The 17,094-nt window shown below is 33.7% G+C and overlaps 1 protein-coding gene across 1 annotated transcript; it reads right to left on the minus strand.

Annotated features, from left to right (window-relative positions):
• Positions 1–1,071: 1,071 nt before the first annotated feature.
• Positions 1,072–4,567, minus strand: LOC127898736 (wall-associated receptor kinase-like 10). Its single transcript, XM_052431227.1, has 3 exons — positions 3,669–4,567; positions 3,411–3,578; positions 1,072–2,573 (listed from the first exon to the last, which is right to left on the minus strand). The coding sequence occupies exons 1-3, from the start codon at positions 4,513–4,515 to the stop codon at positions 1,363–1,365; spliced, it is 2,226 nt and encodes a 741-aa protein (XP_052287187.1). The 5' UTR covers positions 4,516–4,567; the 3' UTR covers positions 1,072–1,362.
• Positions 4,568–17,094: the final 12,527 nt, after the last annotated feature.

Here is a 17,094-nt window from a genome sequence, read left to right on the forward strand (position 1 = left end):
TAAGAAACAAACGGATGATAAAATTATATTTTTAATGGATACAGTTACACGTTGGCTTTCATGGCTACCCAACGAACATGTCGGGAACTTTCGTCCAACTTCAACCTAACTAACTGGCTTCCGTAGCTTTCATGGCTAATAAATGAACATGAAATTATGTGTTTACTTGACCGTTAATGGAAAGTAGATGAAACACGTTTTGGCCGTCAAAACAAACCACTGATTAACGAAAAAGGTTCTTAAAAAAATAAATAAATAAAAGAATTTAGAGCATAGTATAGATAACTTTTTATCAATAACATGTTATCTATTTAAAAGTTTTGTTCTTTTATCATTTTCTGCTTCGTCATTCTCCACATCGAAACCCAAATGATTGAAGCTTGATTTTCGGACGTGCGTTGCCTGTATTCATGCCATCTATTAATGGACTAAATAAAAATCGATCAGTGCGGTGGTTAAAAATAGATCCTCTTGGAGTTGGGTTTCTTGAGGTTTGCAAAGAGAAAACGTAGGCATGTTCAGTTTATGATCTTGGGTTAAAGAAATCCTAAATTTAATTTAGGCCAATTGGGCTCGTAATGTTTAGTTCTACTAAAATAAAATCCTATCTGCCGAGCTATATAAGTTGTAGGCTTCTGGCGCCATCACCAAGTTCGTGAGCATTCATTCAAGTTCTCGCATAATATTTTTTGTTTTGGTGCAAAGTTGATGAGATAGAGCTCAATTTTCCATCGCCTGATATGAATAATTTTCAAACGGGGTTGGTCAATAAGAGGCTTGATACTGGCCGGTTTAAGACCGTGCATTCTTGCCACTTCAGTAAGATTTTTTGTTCCTAGACAGGTGCTTTTCATTTATCTAACGATGTTGACACACTCAATTTATAAAAGAAGATCAAAATTACTTGGAAAACTTGTTTAAATATGTTTATATACAGTAGAAATTATCCGGGATCTTAGACCAGGTAAATACTATAATGTAGAGATTTTTCTTTTTAACTATTTATGAGCATATGGCTTCCGAAGAAATTTTTTTTTGAAGGATACAATAACTAGAATATATTCTGGAATTCTCACAATTTTATTTATTAAATGCATAATTCAAGAAACATATGGAAAATATACTTCAATTTATTTCATAACCATCGGGCATGACCAACATACATCCACTAAATTAATGTTACAGTCATTGACATGGAAATTGGAAACTTATAAACACACTTATAGACCTCCTACACTGAGTTCACTAACATATATGCACATAAAATCACAGTCACAAACACAAAATCTGAAAGTTCTCAATACAAGATTTAAAATTTCAAACATAAAACTTGAAATATTAGGTGCATAGTACCAAATCCCTTCACCAATTGTTTGAAATTAGCGGATCAACATCCACTGAAACAGTAACACAATCCAAAAAGGATTCGTCAATGGATCCATCAGTTTCAGAATTTGCAGCTATATGTATGTCACCAAGAGCACAATCAATCCCTTCAAGACCTTCTTCCATTACATTTGAAGCTCCATTCCCTGCCTTAATTCCTGCTAATTCACTTGCCACTTCTCTCATTGTAGGCCTCTTTTTCCCATTAAGGTTCAAGCATCTCTTTGTAAGTTTAGCAACTGTTATTATCTCATCCTTGCCACCCTCTTTCATGACTTGAGCATCAAGGATTTCAAATAATCTTTCCTCTTTCATTGCACATAGAAAATATGCTGCTAAACTTTTGTTTTCTTCCAAGGTGGTAAAACGAATTGGTTTTTCCCCAGTCAGGAGCTCAGCAAGAACTACTCCAAAGCTATAAACGTCACTTTTATCAGTAAATTGACTCGATCGAAAATACTCAGGATCTAGGTATCCAAAGGTGCCGTGGACTTGAGTAGTCATATGTGTTTGATCAACTGCCATAGACCTTGAAGCCCCAAAATCTGAAACTTTGGCACGATATTTATCATCCAAAAGTATATTTGTAGACTTGATGTCTCGATGATAAATAGGTATAGAAGCAGCCGAATGCAGATAGGATAGAGCACCTGAAATTTCGATGGCAATTCGCAATCGCATTTCCCAAGTGATTGGAAAATCCTCGTTTTGATCGTGTATGTATTGAAAGAGAGTTCCGTTGGGAATGAACTCATACACTAATAAAGGAACTTCTGTCTCCAAGCAACAACCTAGCAGCTTAACGACATTTCTGTGGTTAATTTGAGATAAAATAACCACCTCATTGATAAATTCCTCCACCTTACTCTCATCAATTACTTTGGACTTTTTAACAGCCACAATTTTTCCATCTGCTAACATTCCTTTGTAGACAGTACCTTGACCTCCTTGACCAAGAATCCGATTCAAGTTGAAGTAATCGGTGGCTTTTTCCAATTCCTTCGAAGTGAACAATTTTGTTTTCTCAACAGTACCTTCGGTGGAAGCCAACTCTTGTTTCAGTAATAAGCCCCCATTCCTCTTGAAGAATTTTTGCTTGAGCTTGATTTCCCTTCTTCTTTTGACAAACTTGAGCAGCCACCATGCTCCAATGAGTAGAAACATTCCAAGCCCACCACTAGTGCAACCTGCACCACTCATAGACAATCTTAGTATCGAAATGACAAAGCAGAAAATGATAAAAGAAGAAATGTTTCCAAATATAATCTGGGGAAAGTGGTCCCTCTTCAAATTTATTTCGCTACGTTTAAATCCACACACTACCCCATTTCATCCTTGATGTTCAAACAGTGATTAGGAAAAAAACATTGTTGAAATGTAAATCACATTTTTTGTAGATAAATATTTAACTAGTTTTAATTTGCAAAACTCGTAGATAAACAATTGTTTGGGAAAATGTCGCATTTATCTTCTAGCAGTGTATTTATTCTGTTGTTGTATTTTAACACCGTGGATAAAATGTGAACAAGTTCTAAGGGAGAAAAATATCTCATAGAATAATTATAGAGCCACAAACACTTTATAAATAATGTAACATTGTACAAACTGAGGTGACAAGATATGATTGGTTGATTAAAAATATAAAACATAAAAATTAATCATGAGATCCTTCAGTATTTTTTGTGTATAAAAATATTTGTGATTGTATCATGACTCTACCGTACTAGACTTTATATCTCTTTTATATAAATAATAAAAAATCCTAACAGTGTGTAATTTCTAGTATAATTTTCATTTTGATACTATCATTTTTAGTCGGTTTTCTATAAGAAAGTGGCAAAAGATTGAATCCACCGTCTTATTGTTTGGTTAGCAATATACAAGAAATATTTATAAAAGTTCACGTGCATAAGTCATATTATAAAACGAATTCGGGTGCTGATTCTGCCAGATTAATGTTCTATTTTAATTATTTTTAGTCAAGTTGGGAAATTTTCTTAAATAACAGGGGTAGAAATATATACCTATAACAACATATTTGACCCGAGTTTTTTTGCGGAGAAATGAATCCCTAGTTCTCGTTGGGGAGCATCCCGGTTCTTGGACAGACTCATCGAAAACCGGGTCATAATAATAACCATCAGGACATTTGGAGCAATTGTGTCCGCTTGTGGTATTGCAGATCAAGTAACCTACACAAAGCCAAAGAAAATGGAAGATCAAATTCAACTGCGCCAAGAAATTCTGTCTGCACTCATGTCCAAAAGGGTTTAAGTCTGTACCTTCACATAAGTCGTCTTGGTAGCCGCTACTTCTGCTGTAATCACAACGACAGAAATGACCTGAGCTTAATTGTATTAAACAACGATCGTCCTTGTTACACACTTTAGTTTGTGAATTATAACCTTCATAACAGTCGCCTTTATATTTTCCCCACTCCAACAGGGCAGGAATCTTTTTTTCATCCTTCAAACCACTGGGAGTTTCCAGATAGTTGAAGAAAGTCCAATATGGGTAAACCAGAGAAAAAGAGGTGCATCCCTGTGGAATACTTTGAGAATAAACGTACGCTGTATTCGCATCGAGAACTTTAGTACTACTATTTTGAGGAATGTTACATAACACATCACAGCAGCCACTATCTCCAGAAGGATTGCATGTACAAATAGATATGCACCCACCGCCAGCATCAGTGATAGTTGAATTACTTGAAATTGAATCATTCTGCTGGTTATTGGCATAGTTGTCCCAACCTATGGCCAGGAACTTATTTTTCCTTTGTGAAAAGGAAAATGGAGTGCCTTCCAGGTTAATGCCTTTAGCATTATTACTAGTATTCAAGGAAATTGCAGAAATATTGACCAAGATATAGGGAAATCTGCTGCCGTAAGATATATATGAGGAAATTTCTTGGCCGATTCTTTGAAGAATAGCTTTTGGAGTGCCGGAAGAGTCATCACAGACTACTTCAAAACTCTCATCAAAGTAGCACCCTGCTCCGATTCCGAAAGGGTATTGGATCTCGACATCCCCGCATCGATCTGGACACGCTAATGCCTCCGCTGCTGCTTCGACCGTGCAGAGTAACATAATGATCTGCAACAAAACCAAACCATTATCAACAGCCATATTAGTATTACCACTCAAACTTTATAAATTCCTCTTTCTTTTATTTTGCGAATCTAAGGAATGTTAACTCTTCTCCCGTATTTTCTCCAACCTCCATTTATATATTTATTTCAGCACCAAGAAAGTATAAGCAATTTCGATTGACTTCAACCTCATTGGCCCTTTTAGTCTTCCTCTTTTTATTTGTTAAGTCTTTTATCCAATTATTATTTCAATTATATTTATTTTGTCACATTGTTCAATAAAGATAGAAGAGACATTGTTAAAGTCATTTAATTGAGCGTCATGGGATGCGATTAAAGGACCCCATAATATTTATTTTTTTTATCTGTTAAATTTTTTCTCCAATTATTATTTATTCCATTATATTTATTTCACATCAATCTATTAATTACTTGATCAAAATTGCCGAGGATAAAAGCTAATTTATTTATTTATTTAATCCAAAGGGACAAAAACGACTGTCAATCAATGATCGTCTTCAATCTCTGCTACCTGCAGAATGCTCATTTGTATTGTCATTGTTTGGTTCAACAATTTTTTAGAAAGTTCAGGTAACCTTTGCATAAATGTTCAAGAGAGTTCATTGTTTGGTTCAACAATCAAATTAGATGTTCTCTTGCTAATTTCCTAAAAATCTCAAGTAATGAAGAATAATAATAATACATTATCCATCACGCGAGTGACAAGGTAGTTAGCTATTCAATTTCATTTTTTTTTCATGAGGGGAAGATTCCAACTCCCCACATTGCATAAATGAAAGTAAATTATAAATAGACACAACTCTCTTGGTGTCGGCATAGCCCTATCCAGAACTACAGCCTTCAATTCGCATAAAATTACAACTTTTATCTTTCAATATCCTTAGTGCAATTTTGACTTTACATTTTTTTTTTTACCACTTTTACTTAATGTTAGAATTCAAAAGAAGAGACCGAGAGCATTGTTACAGACTTGGAATATGATATTTGGTATTGACAGAATCATAATATATAAGTTAGAGGAATAGCTGAAGAAGTTAGAGGATTAGCTGAAAAAAGTCCTTGCGTATGTACATGGCCCGACTTTCATAATTAATTCGGAAGAGTAAGCGAGAGGTTCAATGTAAATTTAATTAAAAAAAAGGGGACCGGTAATAATTACGTTGCCATAGTATCATTTCTCTTCCGTAAGACAATTTCACAAGTTTGACAAAACCTCGAGGAGACTTCAGCTTCTTTTCATCACTAGACTAGTCAAAATCTCTTTGGTAGATATAATAAACAAATCAAAGATTTCATCAGCTTAGTGTGATAATTAGTCTAACTAACTAAAAAATGATTATGTCGTTAAGTTGCTACATGCTAGGCTGTTGCTTATAGATCCTAGTTCCTCTGATTTCAAACAAATTTGTGAAGAGATTCTCCGCAATGTTTCTGGAAATTTCTATGCAGATGAAATTTCAAGTTTAATACTAAAGACTGCATGTTACACAATTATATATATATATATATATATATATATATATATATTTCACAATGAAGAAATTGAATATCTAAAAAATAGTATTTTTAGAGATTTTATTAATAATAGAAAAAAATGTAGAGCATAGTAATATAGAGAGAACTTTTTATAATAACATGTTATCTCTTTGGAAGTTTTGTTCTTTTATCATTTTCTACTTCGAAACCCAAATTACGGAAGCTTGATTTCGGCCTTGCCTTGCTCATAGTCTTGCCATTTACCATGGACTGAAAAATCAATGTGGTTAAAAAATAGATCCTCTTGGATTTGGTTTATTGCTGTTTGAGAAAATGTATTCATTGTTTAGTCTATAATCTGGGGTTAAAGAGATCCTAAACTTAGGCCAAGTGGGCTTGTTATGTTTAGTCTAAGTAACTAGCTCTACTGATATAAGTTGTGGGTTTGTGAGATCATGGTCAATTTGCCATCGTCTGATTTGATTAATTTTCAAGCGAAGTTGATCACTGAGAGACTTAATGTTGACTGGTTTAAGACAGTGCAATCTTAAAAAAAAAAATCTAATTAATAACTTATTTTTACATTATTTTGCATGATTATACGTCATAATAATTGTGATTTAGACAAATCTGACAAAAAAACAAGATTTTTGGGACTTAGGAACTTCTTAGGTGCAAGGTGCCTCCTTTCATCGCTACCGGTGACGTTATTCCGACCCATGATCGAGACCCAATCGTTGAAGTAACAGCCTGACATGGGTCAATTACATGTGGCGTCATGGAATGTTTTACCAAATCATCCAGTCTCTTTTACCATCTTCAAAAATAGTCCTCAACAGATTATGCTAAAGAAATGTTAACATTTCTTTAAAATAATTAAAATACAATGTAATCAGTGGGCCCGGTAATATCGGTCTTGTTACAATGAAATCTCACGTTTCCGAATTCATTTCTCATTCGGAAGACAATGCAAAAGCGTACTTTAAATTGTTGTCTTTTTGACTCTCTTTCATCTTTTCTAGCAAACAGCAAATAATTAAAAATTGTTACATTCATTTAATGTTGGCGAAACCGTGCATTTTTTTCACTTTTGTCGGATCGAAAGATTTCGCACTGGAAAGTGGAAATTAACTATGTTTCTTCGTTCGAGAAATAGGAATTTTGTCAGTGTAACTTGAAATTGAATAAGAATATGACAATATTTATTTGAAGTATTCCTTAACTTACATGTATGTAACTTACAATTCTTTTACATGAATAGTGAGTGGTATGAGCTCATTCACTATTTATATGAGAGGGTTGTAAGTTATATACATGTAACATAGCATTAACATTATTCAAAACATAATAATAATAATAATATGAGAGGTAATATGATAGTCTTTGTCCAATAAAAGTCAAATAAAAAGGAAAAAAAATTATAAAGTGAATAATTTAGGCCAACTTTGGGTCCTAGACAGGCGCTTTTCATTTATTTAATTTTTCTTTTTCACATTCTGGAATTTCGTTTAAAGTTTCTTTATTATGCGAATTTCATTATTAATAAATTATTTGAATATGAGCTTTTAAGATTTATGATTGAAGGCACAATTAAACTACGACCGCTGTAACATCGACGGGCTATTCACACATGATGCTCAAGACCCAATCAATGGATAGCTTAAAAGCTTGACATAGTGGGGTCAAAACAAGCGATGTCGTCATGGAATCTTTTACCAAAATTTCGGTCACTTTTACTATTTTCAAAGCAATGGGTTAAGGACAAAATAGTTGAAACAAACTTGTTAAAGTTACAACTAAATTTGAATTTAACTAAAGTTTCCCAAATCAGAGCTTTCATAATGGAATCAATTATTTCGTGTTTCCCCCAACATGTCAGATTTAATTATTGGTATATGTTAATCAAGTTCTTTATTCATAACAAAACACAGTAAAAACATATCTGTTCTCAAACGAAATGTTATGCAAAAATTTTACAGAGCAATATGCTGGTTATTCAGGACATTCACAAACAATCCTGACTATAATGTTTACACACTTAATTTATAAAGGATGATCACAGTTACTTGGAAAATTTGTTTAAATACATTTATATATAGTAGAAATTATCTAATTTAGGATCCTTGATTATGTTAAAGTTCAGTATTCTAAACCAGATTAATACTATTATCTATAAATATTTTTTGGCATATATGACTAGGTGGTTTCTGCAGAAAAAATAATGAACGGACACAATAACTAGAATATATTCCAGAAGTCTCACAATTCTATTTCTTAAATACGTAATTCAAAAACATATGGAAAAAAAATACTTCAATTTATTTCATAACCATTGGGAATGGTCAACATACATCCACGAATTAACATTACAGTCATTGACATGAAGATTGAAACCTAACAAGCACACTTAAAGACCTCCTACACTGAAAAGGCTTACAGTAGTGTGTTTGGTTGATGAGAAAAGCAGAGAAAAATATTGAGCAAATGAGAGAAAATTTTATTGAACGGTGAATAATATGTACAGAGGATGATATTTATACTACATTCATGTAACTAATTCAGCTTACATCAAACTAATAAGAATTCGACAGCTGTACAATTTATAACGACTTGATACCATGCTTGCTTGTACGCATACGTGACTAATTACTAACTTCCAAGCTTGTAGAGCTTCAGCTAAGATTCCGGTGACATCAGCTGCATTCATGAACAACCTGGAGGTTGTTGGAACTTGCTGGAGCTTTCGGGAATACTCCTAACATCCCTCCTCGTTAAAAAATATGGTTTAAAAGTGTATTCACATTAAACAAATATGGCGCTCGTATATGAGAATAATTATATATATATATATATATATATATATATATATAGATATACACTCACCGTCATTCTCCAGTGCAGACACCCTCATATTTTATCATGAGGTTTAATAGTGTGCCTATGTTGACTCTATTAAATCGTGTAATTTAGCGACGTGTCCGCATGAAAAAAATGAGAGAGACTGCAACTAAAAATGATTATATATATATATATATAGTAATTTTTCTGATTCGGGATCTTAAAATGCAGAAATGGTCCGGAAAATCTTTAAAATTGTAGGGTTTAATAGAATTATAAACAAAGCTTTAAAACCGCACAATTCTAAAGCTTTCCCAAACGTTTTCACACTTTAAAATCGTGTATTTATATGTAACACGCTGTCAACCATACAGTTTAATAAAGTTAGTTTTTAATGCAGTATAAAATTATGTAGTTTAAAAATGTATCTACACTCACTCTATTAAACCATATAATTTAACAGGTTGTCTGTATGAAAAAAAAAATGGAGGTGCCCGCGGGAGAAAAAGACTCTGCATATACACACAAACATCCTCATTTTAAAATGATGCAAACGAAACTAAAAGACAAAAGAATGCATATTTGAATGCACTAAAAGACAAAACACAGTACGTTGAAGTCCTCATTTTCTTGTCTCTTATGTCTTTCTGAATTTTAAAACCCTGCAGACGTCCACACTTGAGAAGCCTTGGATATTTATATATAGAAAAATTCGAATATATGCAAATTTTTATTAGTTTAATTTTCCTTTAAAGTATTGCATTAATTATTTAGTTTTAGAATTATAAGCTATTGAATAGTTTCATAAAATCCAAGTAAATTTATTTGACGTTTCGAGAAGGTGTGATATCAAATTATTTAAAGATAAATTTCTAGAAAGAACGATTAAAAATAGATAAATATTTACAATAATACAAAAAATGGATTTGAATATAAATAGAAAATAAATAAATTTTATTCGGCATATTGAAGAATTTAAACTTAAATGGTCAATTTAAAATTCATACTTCAATTACAAGTTAGAATAAGTCATATCCATACTTCAGAGAAAACAAACAATCCTACATTAAAAAAATAAATAAAAATAAGATATTTATAAAAATACAATGTAATTAGTGGGTAAGGTAAAAGCGGTTTTGTTACTAAATCGAAGATTCCATTTCATGAACTCTCACGTTTCCAAATTCATTTCTAAGTGGGAAGTCGATGCAAAAGAGTGTTTTAATTCATTTAAAGTTGTATCTTTTTTACTCCTTTTCATCTTTTCTCTCGTAAAGATCAAATAAAGTTGAAATTAACTTTATTCATTTAAAGTTGATGAAATCGTGCATTTTATTCACTTTTGTCAAATGGAAAGATTTCACACTGGAAAGTGGAAATTAACTTTGTTGCTCCATAAACATCTGTCGATAAGATGAAACACGTTGGCTTTGATGACTACCCAATGAACAAGTCGGCAACTTTCCTCGAACTTCAACCTAACTGGCTTCCGTAGCTTTCATGGCAAATACATCATCATGAAATTATGTACGTGCCTCAAAGGTCCTACGTTTACTTGACCGTTAATGGAACGTACCAAGATGAAACGCGTTTTGGCCGTCTAAACAAACGACTGTTTAACGGAAAAAGATTCTTAAAAAAAAAAGAAAAAAAGAAAAGAAGATGTAGAGCATAGTGTGGGACTGTGGGTAACTTTTTATCATTAACATGTTATCTATTCAGAAGTTTTGTTTTTTTATCATTTTCTACTTCGTCATTCTCCACATCGAAACCCAAATTATTGAAGCTTGATTTTGGGCCTTGCGTTGCTTTTATCCATGCCATCTATAAAAATGGACTAAATAAAAATCGGTGTGGTTAAAAATAGATCCTCTTGGAGTTGGGCTTCTCGAGCTTTGCGAAGAGAAAGTGCAGGCATTGTTCAGTTTACGATCTTGGGTTAAAGAAATCCTTAATTTAGTTTAGGCTAATTGGGCTTGGGGCAATTTTCAGAAATCTCCCCTGAGGTTTGATATAATTTCATTTAGATGGCGAGTTTGATTGTATTCTCACTTATCTCCCCTGCCGTTAGTATACATACGGTTTGACCGTTAGTTGACTTGTAAAATTACTAAAATATCCAAACCACTTAAACCAAGCCTAAGATTTGGCACCAACAACTTCATACGGGTGCTTTTACCAATGAGTGTGTTTATGGACAAAAATAGGGTACCATACTTCTCTCCAAATTCAACCTAGGTCTTGACTTTTCCGGCAACAATCGACGGTGGGTGGACGAGCTTTTGACAGCAAATTGATCTCCGGTAGCACGTGACTCTACCTCCGCCAATTTTGGCCGCAATATTTCTGCCAAGTTACCGGTAATCTTGGCTATGCTTATATTGCAAACTCTTTTTGTTTCTCATTTTAACAAAATAAAAAATAAAAAAATCACCATGTTCATGTGCTTTTTTTTTTTTTTTGGTGAGAAGGTCTATCTCTAGTACGAATGAATCTCTCTCTTTTTTCCTCATCACCTTTTTCTCTCTGGAAAGGTTTTTTTCCTCATTCCATTATTTTTTTAAAAAAATGTAGAGACAAGAGCAATTAAGTAAAATACACACATATATTGTTGTTTTTAATTTATAATATAAAGTAATAAAATATTATTTTTGTATTTTATATATAAATAAATAAATATTATGACATAAAAAAGCAAAAACGGTTTGCTCTCCCCATTTTGGCCGAATTTTCCAGTATAAGTTGCAGTTCTTGATACTATGACTCTCCTCCATCTATATATTCTACACACATTACACAATACTTGCTTCCCCCCATTCTCCATTAATCAATTAATTTATATGTTTTTTTTTAATTTTACAGGAAAGGAACAAGCATTTTCTCAAGCCCAGCTGCTCTTTTAATTAATTACTACTGTAAGTACTCCATATTTAGACTAAAAAGTTGGATTCAACCCATCTCCTTCTTCCTTTTATATAAATCATTTTTCTTTTTCTTTTTTAACCATATTTATTTATACCGAAATGAAATGAAATGATATTGATAGCTAGATGAGTGTAAGATTGATTATAGATGAGTATTAGGATTGATTGTTGTGTGAATATCAAAAACAGTTTTATTAAATTGATAGGTAAAAAATGGCACATGAGGTGTTCGACAAAATGCCTATTACGGTTTGTTTGTCTCATTTTAAGTAGATTAAGTAGAATGGCATATTGATGGGGAGACAAATTTTGTAAACTCATCATGTAGCACAACAAATCTGTGAGAAACGGCTTAAAACGCATTTACGAATTCTGCAAAATTGCGCGCGCGATGAGTGGAGAAACTTTCGCGCTCGCGCGACGGGCATTGAAACGCGTGCGCGATGAGCGCTCATCTCGTTCGCGTTTCAGCACCCATCGCCCGTGCGAGAAGCAGTCGTTGCGTGCGGGACGTGTGCTTCTCGGGCGCGTGACGAGCGCACTCATCGCGCACACAACAAGCGGCCATTGCGCGCGCTTTGGTTCGTTGTCGGTGATATGGTGTGTGTTTCTACATGGTTCAATATAGTTCTGATAATAATAATTTCAAGATTTTATGATATCTTAACATTGGATAGGAATTCTTATGGCCATCTACAGGTTTTAATTCCAATTAACTTGGAAGACAACCATTGGGTTGTACCCCGGGTAGACTTCCGGCGCAAGCAGATGTCTATCTATGACTTAATGAAGGAGTTTCGCGAGGACAAAACGTATTGTCAGCTTTTGAAGCCACTTCAAGTTATCTTTCCCCAATGGTTGGAAGATGTTGGGTTTTACGACATCCGGCCAAACTTACATAGTGCGGAACCATGGAAACTGATGAGCGTTGATGATGTGCCTCAACAACAGCCCGTAAGCGGCGATTGTGGGGTGTTTATGTTAATGTTTACGGTGTACTTAATGTTCAAGCTACAATTTAATTTTGACAGTTGGCATGGACAATATTTTAGGAGGAAGATTGCCATTGACATATTTAACGGTGATATTATGTTATAAATGATATATTAATCTTTTATATTAATTATTGAATCTTGTGTCGACCGAACTTCCATTCATATATTTAAGATTGTTATTATGTCTGTTTTAATACCTTGTGTTAATGAGTTGATTGTTGCTTGGTGAGAATCAAGAGTTGCCTTCTTTTTGTAATTTTATTGAGATGTTGGCTAGTGAGAATCTGTGTTGTGTTATAAGTTGATAGTAGCTTGTATCAAATATTGGTGGTTTGGTTTTTGTAGCAAAATTGAATCCCTTGCTGGTGGAGACTGATATAGTCGGTTGCTAAGAGAAGTAAATTATGTTTTTGTTGTTTTTAATTTTACCTCTAGGCAAACATCTTATAATTTGGGGAGACAACATTTATCTCTCGGGAGATGAACAGTCGTCGCTCCAACTTTTCGAGACAAGCATTCTGTAATTTGGGGAGACAAACACTGTCGCACGAGAGACAACAGCTTGTCTCCCCAAATTTCAGAATGCTTGGCTCGATGCTTGTCTTTCCAAATTTGAGAATACTCACTGTAATTTCGAGACAAGTATTTTGTAATTTGGGGAGACAAGCACTGTTGCACGAGAGACAATATCATGTCTCCCCAAATTACAGAATACTTGTTTTTATAATTTCGAGCCAAGCATTCTGTAATTTGGGGAGACAAGCACATGTCGCACGGGAGATAAATGTTGTCTCCCTAAATTACAGGATGTTTGCCTGGAGGTGAAATAAAAAACTACAAAAACATAATTTACTTCTCTCAGCAACAGACTATACTAATCTCCATCAAGTTATTTGTCACCCAACCGACAAAACAAATAACAAACATTTTAATTTATGCCGAGACCTAAAAAACATTAATATCAGTTAATTGAATTGAAAAATAACACTAACAAGAATGTCACCATCACTTAAATAACAATCACGTGCATTTTTACAGCTTACAGTTGGTCACAATCATAATTTGACTGAATTTCATCAGCCTATACATCTACCAGTCGCCCATATACACAAAAAGAACAAAAATAATAACTACAGTAACAGTGTGCCATGATAGATAGCTGAGTTATACTTTATACATGGCATTGTCACTATGTTAGTATCACATTTATACAAAATATACAAAAACTCAATCTTGTGCCTATGACGGAGTACAAAAAGATGATACGACATCTCACAACTTCATTAACCTCTCCTTCGCTATCAGCATGAGGTAAATCATTTTTAATATTATTTTATGAACATTCATCTGCAAAGACATCATTATCGTCATTTGTTGCCATCATCTCAACAAAATCTTCTATTGCCATCACTTGCTCGATGCGAACCTCATCATTCAAATCAGGAAGAGCAAACTCATTCTCATCCGCTAAGTCAAAGCAGTCCATTTCAACTGGTCTTTCGTCTATATCATATGTGAATAAACACACGTTAATAAGTGAAAGTAAAGTAATAATTATGAATAATAATAATAATAATAATAATGACATTGCTAAATAACAACAACAACAATTACAATATTAAAGAAAAAATGATAATAATAATACATTTTAATATTTTTCATGTCACATGCATGTCACATAACAAGCAAAAACTGAGTATGTGCGACAAAAAATGTCGCACGAGGGACAAAACTTGTCACCCAAAAATACATAATGTCTGTATGTGAGACAAGATCATGTCACCGCACAAAATACAAAAACATTGTTTCACTTGTTGCCCAAAAATCCTATTTGTCGCCTAAAAAAAAGAAATTGCGTTCGTGCGACAAAAAACTGTCTCACGGGAGACATAAAACTGTCGCCCAAAAACACAGAATGTATGTGTGACAATAGCATATCGCCACACAACAGACAAAAATAGTGTTTTTGTGTGACAAGACTTGCCCCCCGTGCGACAAATTTGTCGCCTAAAAACACAGAAACTCAATACGGGCGATATTAGTTCATCGTACGTGCGACAACAATGTCACCCAAAAACTCAGTCTGTATTAGTGGGATAAGGACTTGTCGCACGGGAGACAAACTTGTCACCCAAAAACATAGAAACTGGGTTTCTGCGACGGGCGTACACAAACACTGTAAATTCATAAACATATCAACTTAAGCAAACTTTGGCGGGAAAAATAAAAATTACAGCTAAGACTACTTCTATTTTACACACCCATTTGCATAACAATAACAATTTTTTTGCTTTATAGCCTTATTACGCTATGTATGGTGTAAATCACAAACATAAAATAACTAATAATTAAATTTTTTCAACTCATGGCCACATATGGCTAAACTCATTCTCCTTTTAATCAATTTTTCCACCACCAACCCATGAACAAGACAAATAAAAAACAACCAACAACCACTTATAAAACTCCAAAAATAAGAAAATCAAAGGTATTTAAAATTTTTAGACTTTCATAAAGTAACTAACCTCTTACAAACTCCAATAACAGTGGCATCTTCCGGCCACTGTTGATCGTCACCAGTCGTTGGCCTTTTCCGACCACCTATGTCTTTCTTCTTCATGGGTTATGTATGCTCTTGATGTGTATTTCTTTTTATTCCAGCAAATGAGAGTAGGTGAGTGGAGTGAAAATTGTGAGAGAATGTCATCCATTGCTTTTTTGTGCTGAGGAAAGAGAAGAGAAAGAGAAATGCACTCTTTTACACAATGGATATTGTGTCTAATCGGTTAATATAATTGTCCAATAGATTTTAAACTATTTTTTTATTGTTATTTGATTTTTTTTATAATTTCAGCTTTTCTTTTACATATTTGCCCTCGTCAACTAACGGTCAAACCGTATGTATATTAACGGCATGGGAGGTAAGTGAGAATATAATCAAACTCGCCATCTAAGTGAAATTATATCAAACCTCAGGGGAGGTTTCTGAAAATTGCCCATTGGGCTTGTAATGTTTAGTTCTACTAAAATAAAATCCTAACTGCGGGGCCATATAAGTAGTGGGCTTCTGGCGCCATCACCAAGTTCGGGAGCATTCATTCAAGTTCTCGCGTATTATTTTTATTTTGGTGCAAAGTTGATGAGATAGAGCTCAATTTTCCATCGTCTGATTTCATTAATTTTCAAGCGGGGGTTGATCAATAAGAGGCTTGATGCTGGGCGGTTTAAGACAGTGCATTTTGGCCACTTGAGTAAGATTTTTGGTTCCTAAACAGGCGCTTTTCATTTATCTAATTTTTCACATTTGGTGATATTATGTGAATTTCATAACTTGAATATGAGTTTTCAAGATTTATGATTCAAGGCACAACTAAACTACGACCGTGAGGTCAAAACAAGTAACGTCCTCATGGAATCTTTTACCAAAATTGTCAGTCACTTTAACAGTTTTACCACTTTCAAGTAATGGGTTAGGGACAAAAATACAAAATGGTTCAAATAAACTTGTTAAAGTTACAATCAAATTTGAATTTAACTTGAGTTTCCCAAATCAGAGCTTTTATAATAGAATAAATTATTTCGTCTTTTCCCCAACATATCAGTTTCAGTTACTAATGTATGTTAATCAATTTCAATTTATTCACAACCAAACACAGTAAAAACATAAATGTTCTCAAATGAAATGTTATGCATCGATCCCTACTAGACAATCTTACGAACAAATGCAAAAATTTTTACAGACCAACAGGTTGGTTTTATCCTAAAAGATTCAAGACATTCACAACAATCCTGAATATGATGTTGACACATTCAATTTATAAAAGAAGATCAAAATTACTTGGAAAATTTGTTTAAATACGTTTATCTATAGTAGAAATTATTTGGGATCTTAGACGAGGTTTTTTTTTTTTGAACTGATTAAGCATCAGGTTACTGTATTACACAGAGATATATACAACTGTTATGACAGCAGGTTATTACACTGATATTTACAATCAGATATACATACATGAGACTTACATTATTACATTTTTAGTCTATGAAGCACATGCCCAGCCAAATACCCCTTACAGAGGAGGGATGTCTCTACTCCACTCGCATTTCGCAAGAGAGAAAGACGTTGTAAGTAGTCTCCACACAATTATATTTAATTGAGAGAGTTGAGTCCGTGGGGACTCGAACCATTACCCTCATAGTCATGCTTAACTTTGAGGGCAATGGTTCACCACTGGGCTACAAGCCCAAGTGGCATCTTAGACGAGGTTAATACTATTATGTAGAGATATTTCTTTTTAACTATTTATGAGCATATGGTTTTTGAAGAAAAAAAAAATATTGAAGTATACAATAACTAGAATATAT

Source organism: Citrus sinensis, chromosome 7 (genome assembly GCF_022201045.2).
Source record: "Citrus sinensis cultivar Valencia sweet orange chromosome 7, DVS_A1.0, whole genome shotgun sequence".
NCBI lineage: Eukaryota > Viridiplantae > Streptophyta > Magnoliopsida > Sapindales > Rutaceae > Citrus > Citrus sinensis.

Bases quoted from the DNA above. Each gene is read 5' to 3' on its own strand.
- LOC127898736 (XM_052431227.1), bottom strand. From the start codon at position 4,515: ATGGCTGTTGATAATGGTTTGGTTTTGTTGCAGATCATTATGTTACTC. The intron at 3,579-3,668 runs GTACAGACTTAA...GGCTTTGTGTAG, and splicing joins CCAAGACGACTTATGTGAAG to GTTACTTGATCTGCAATACC. The intron at 2,574-3,410 runs GTATATATTTCT...TGAGTGGTGCAG, and splicing joins GGTCAAATATGTTGTTATAG to GTTGCACTAGTGGTGGGCTT.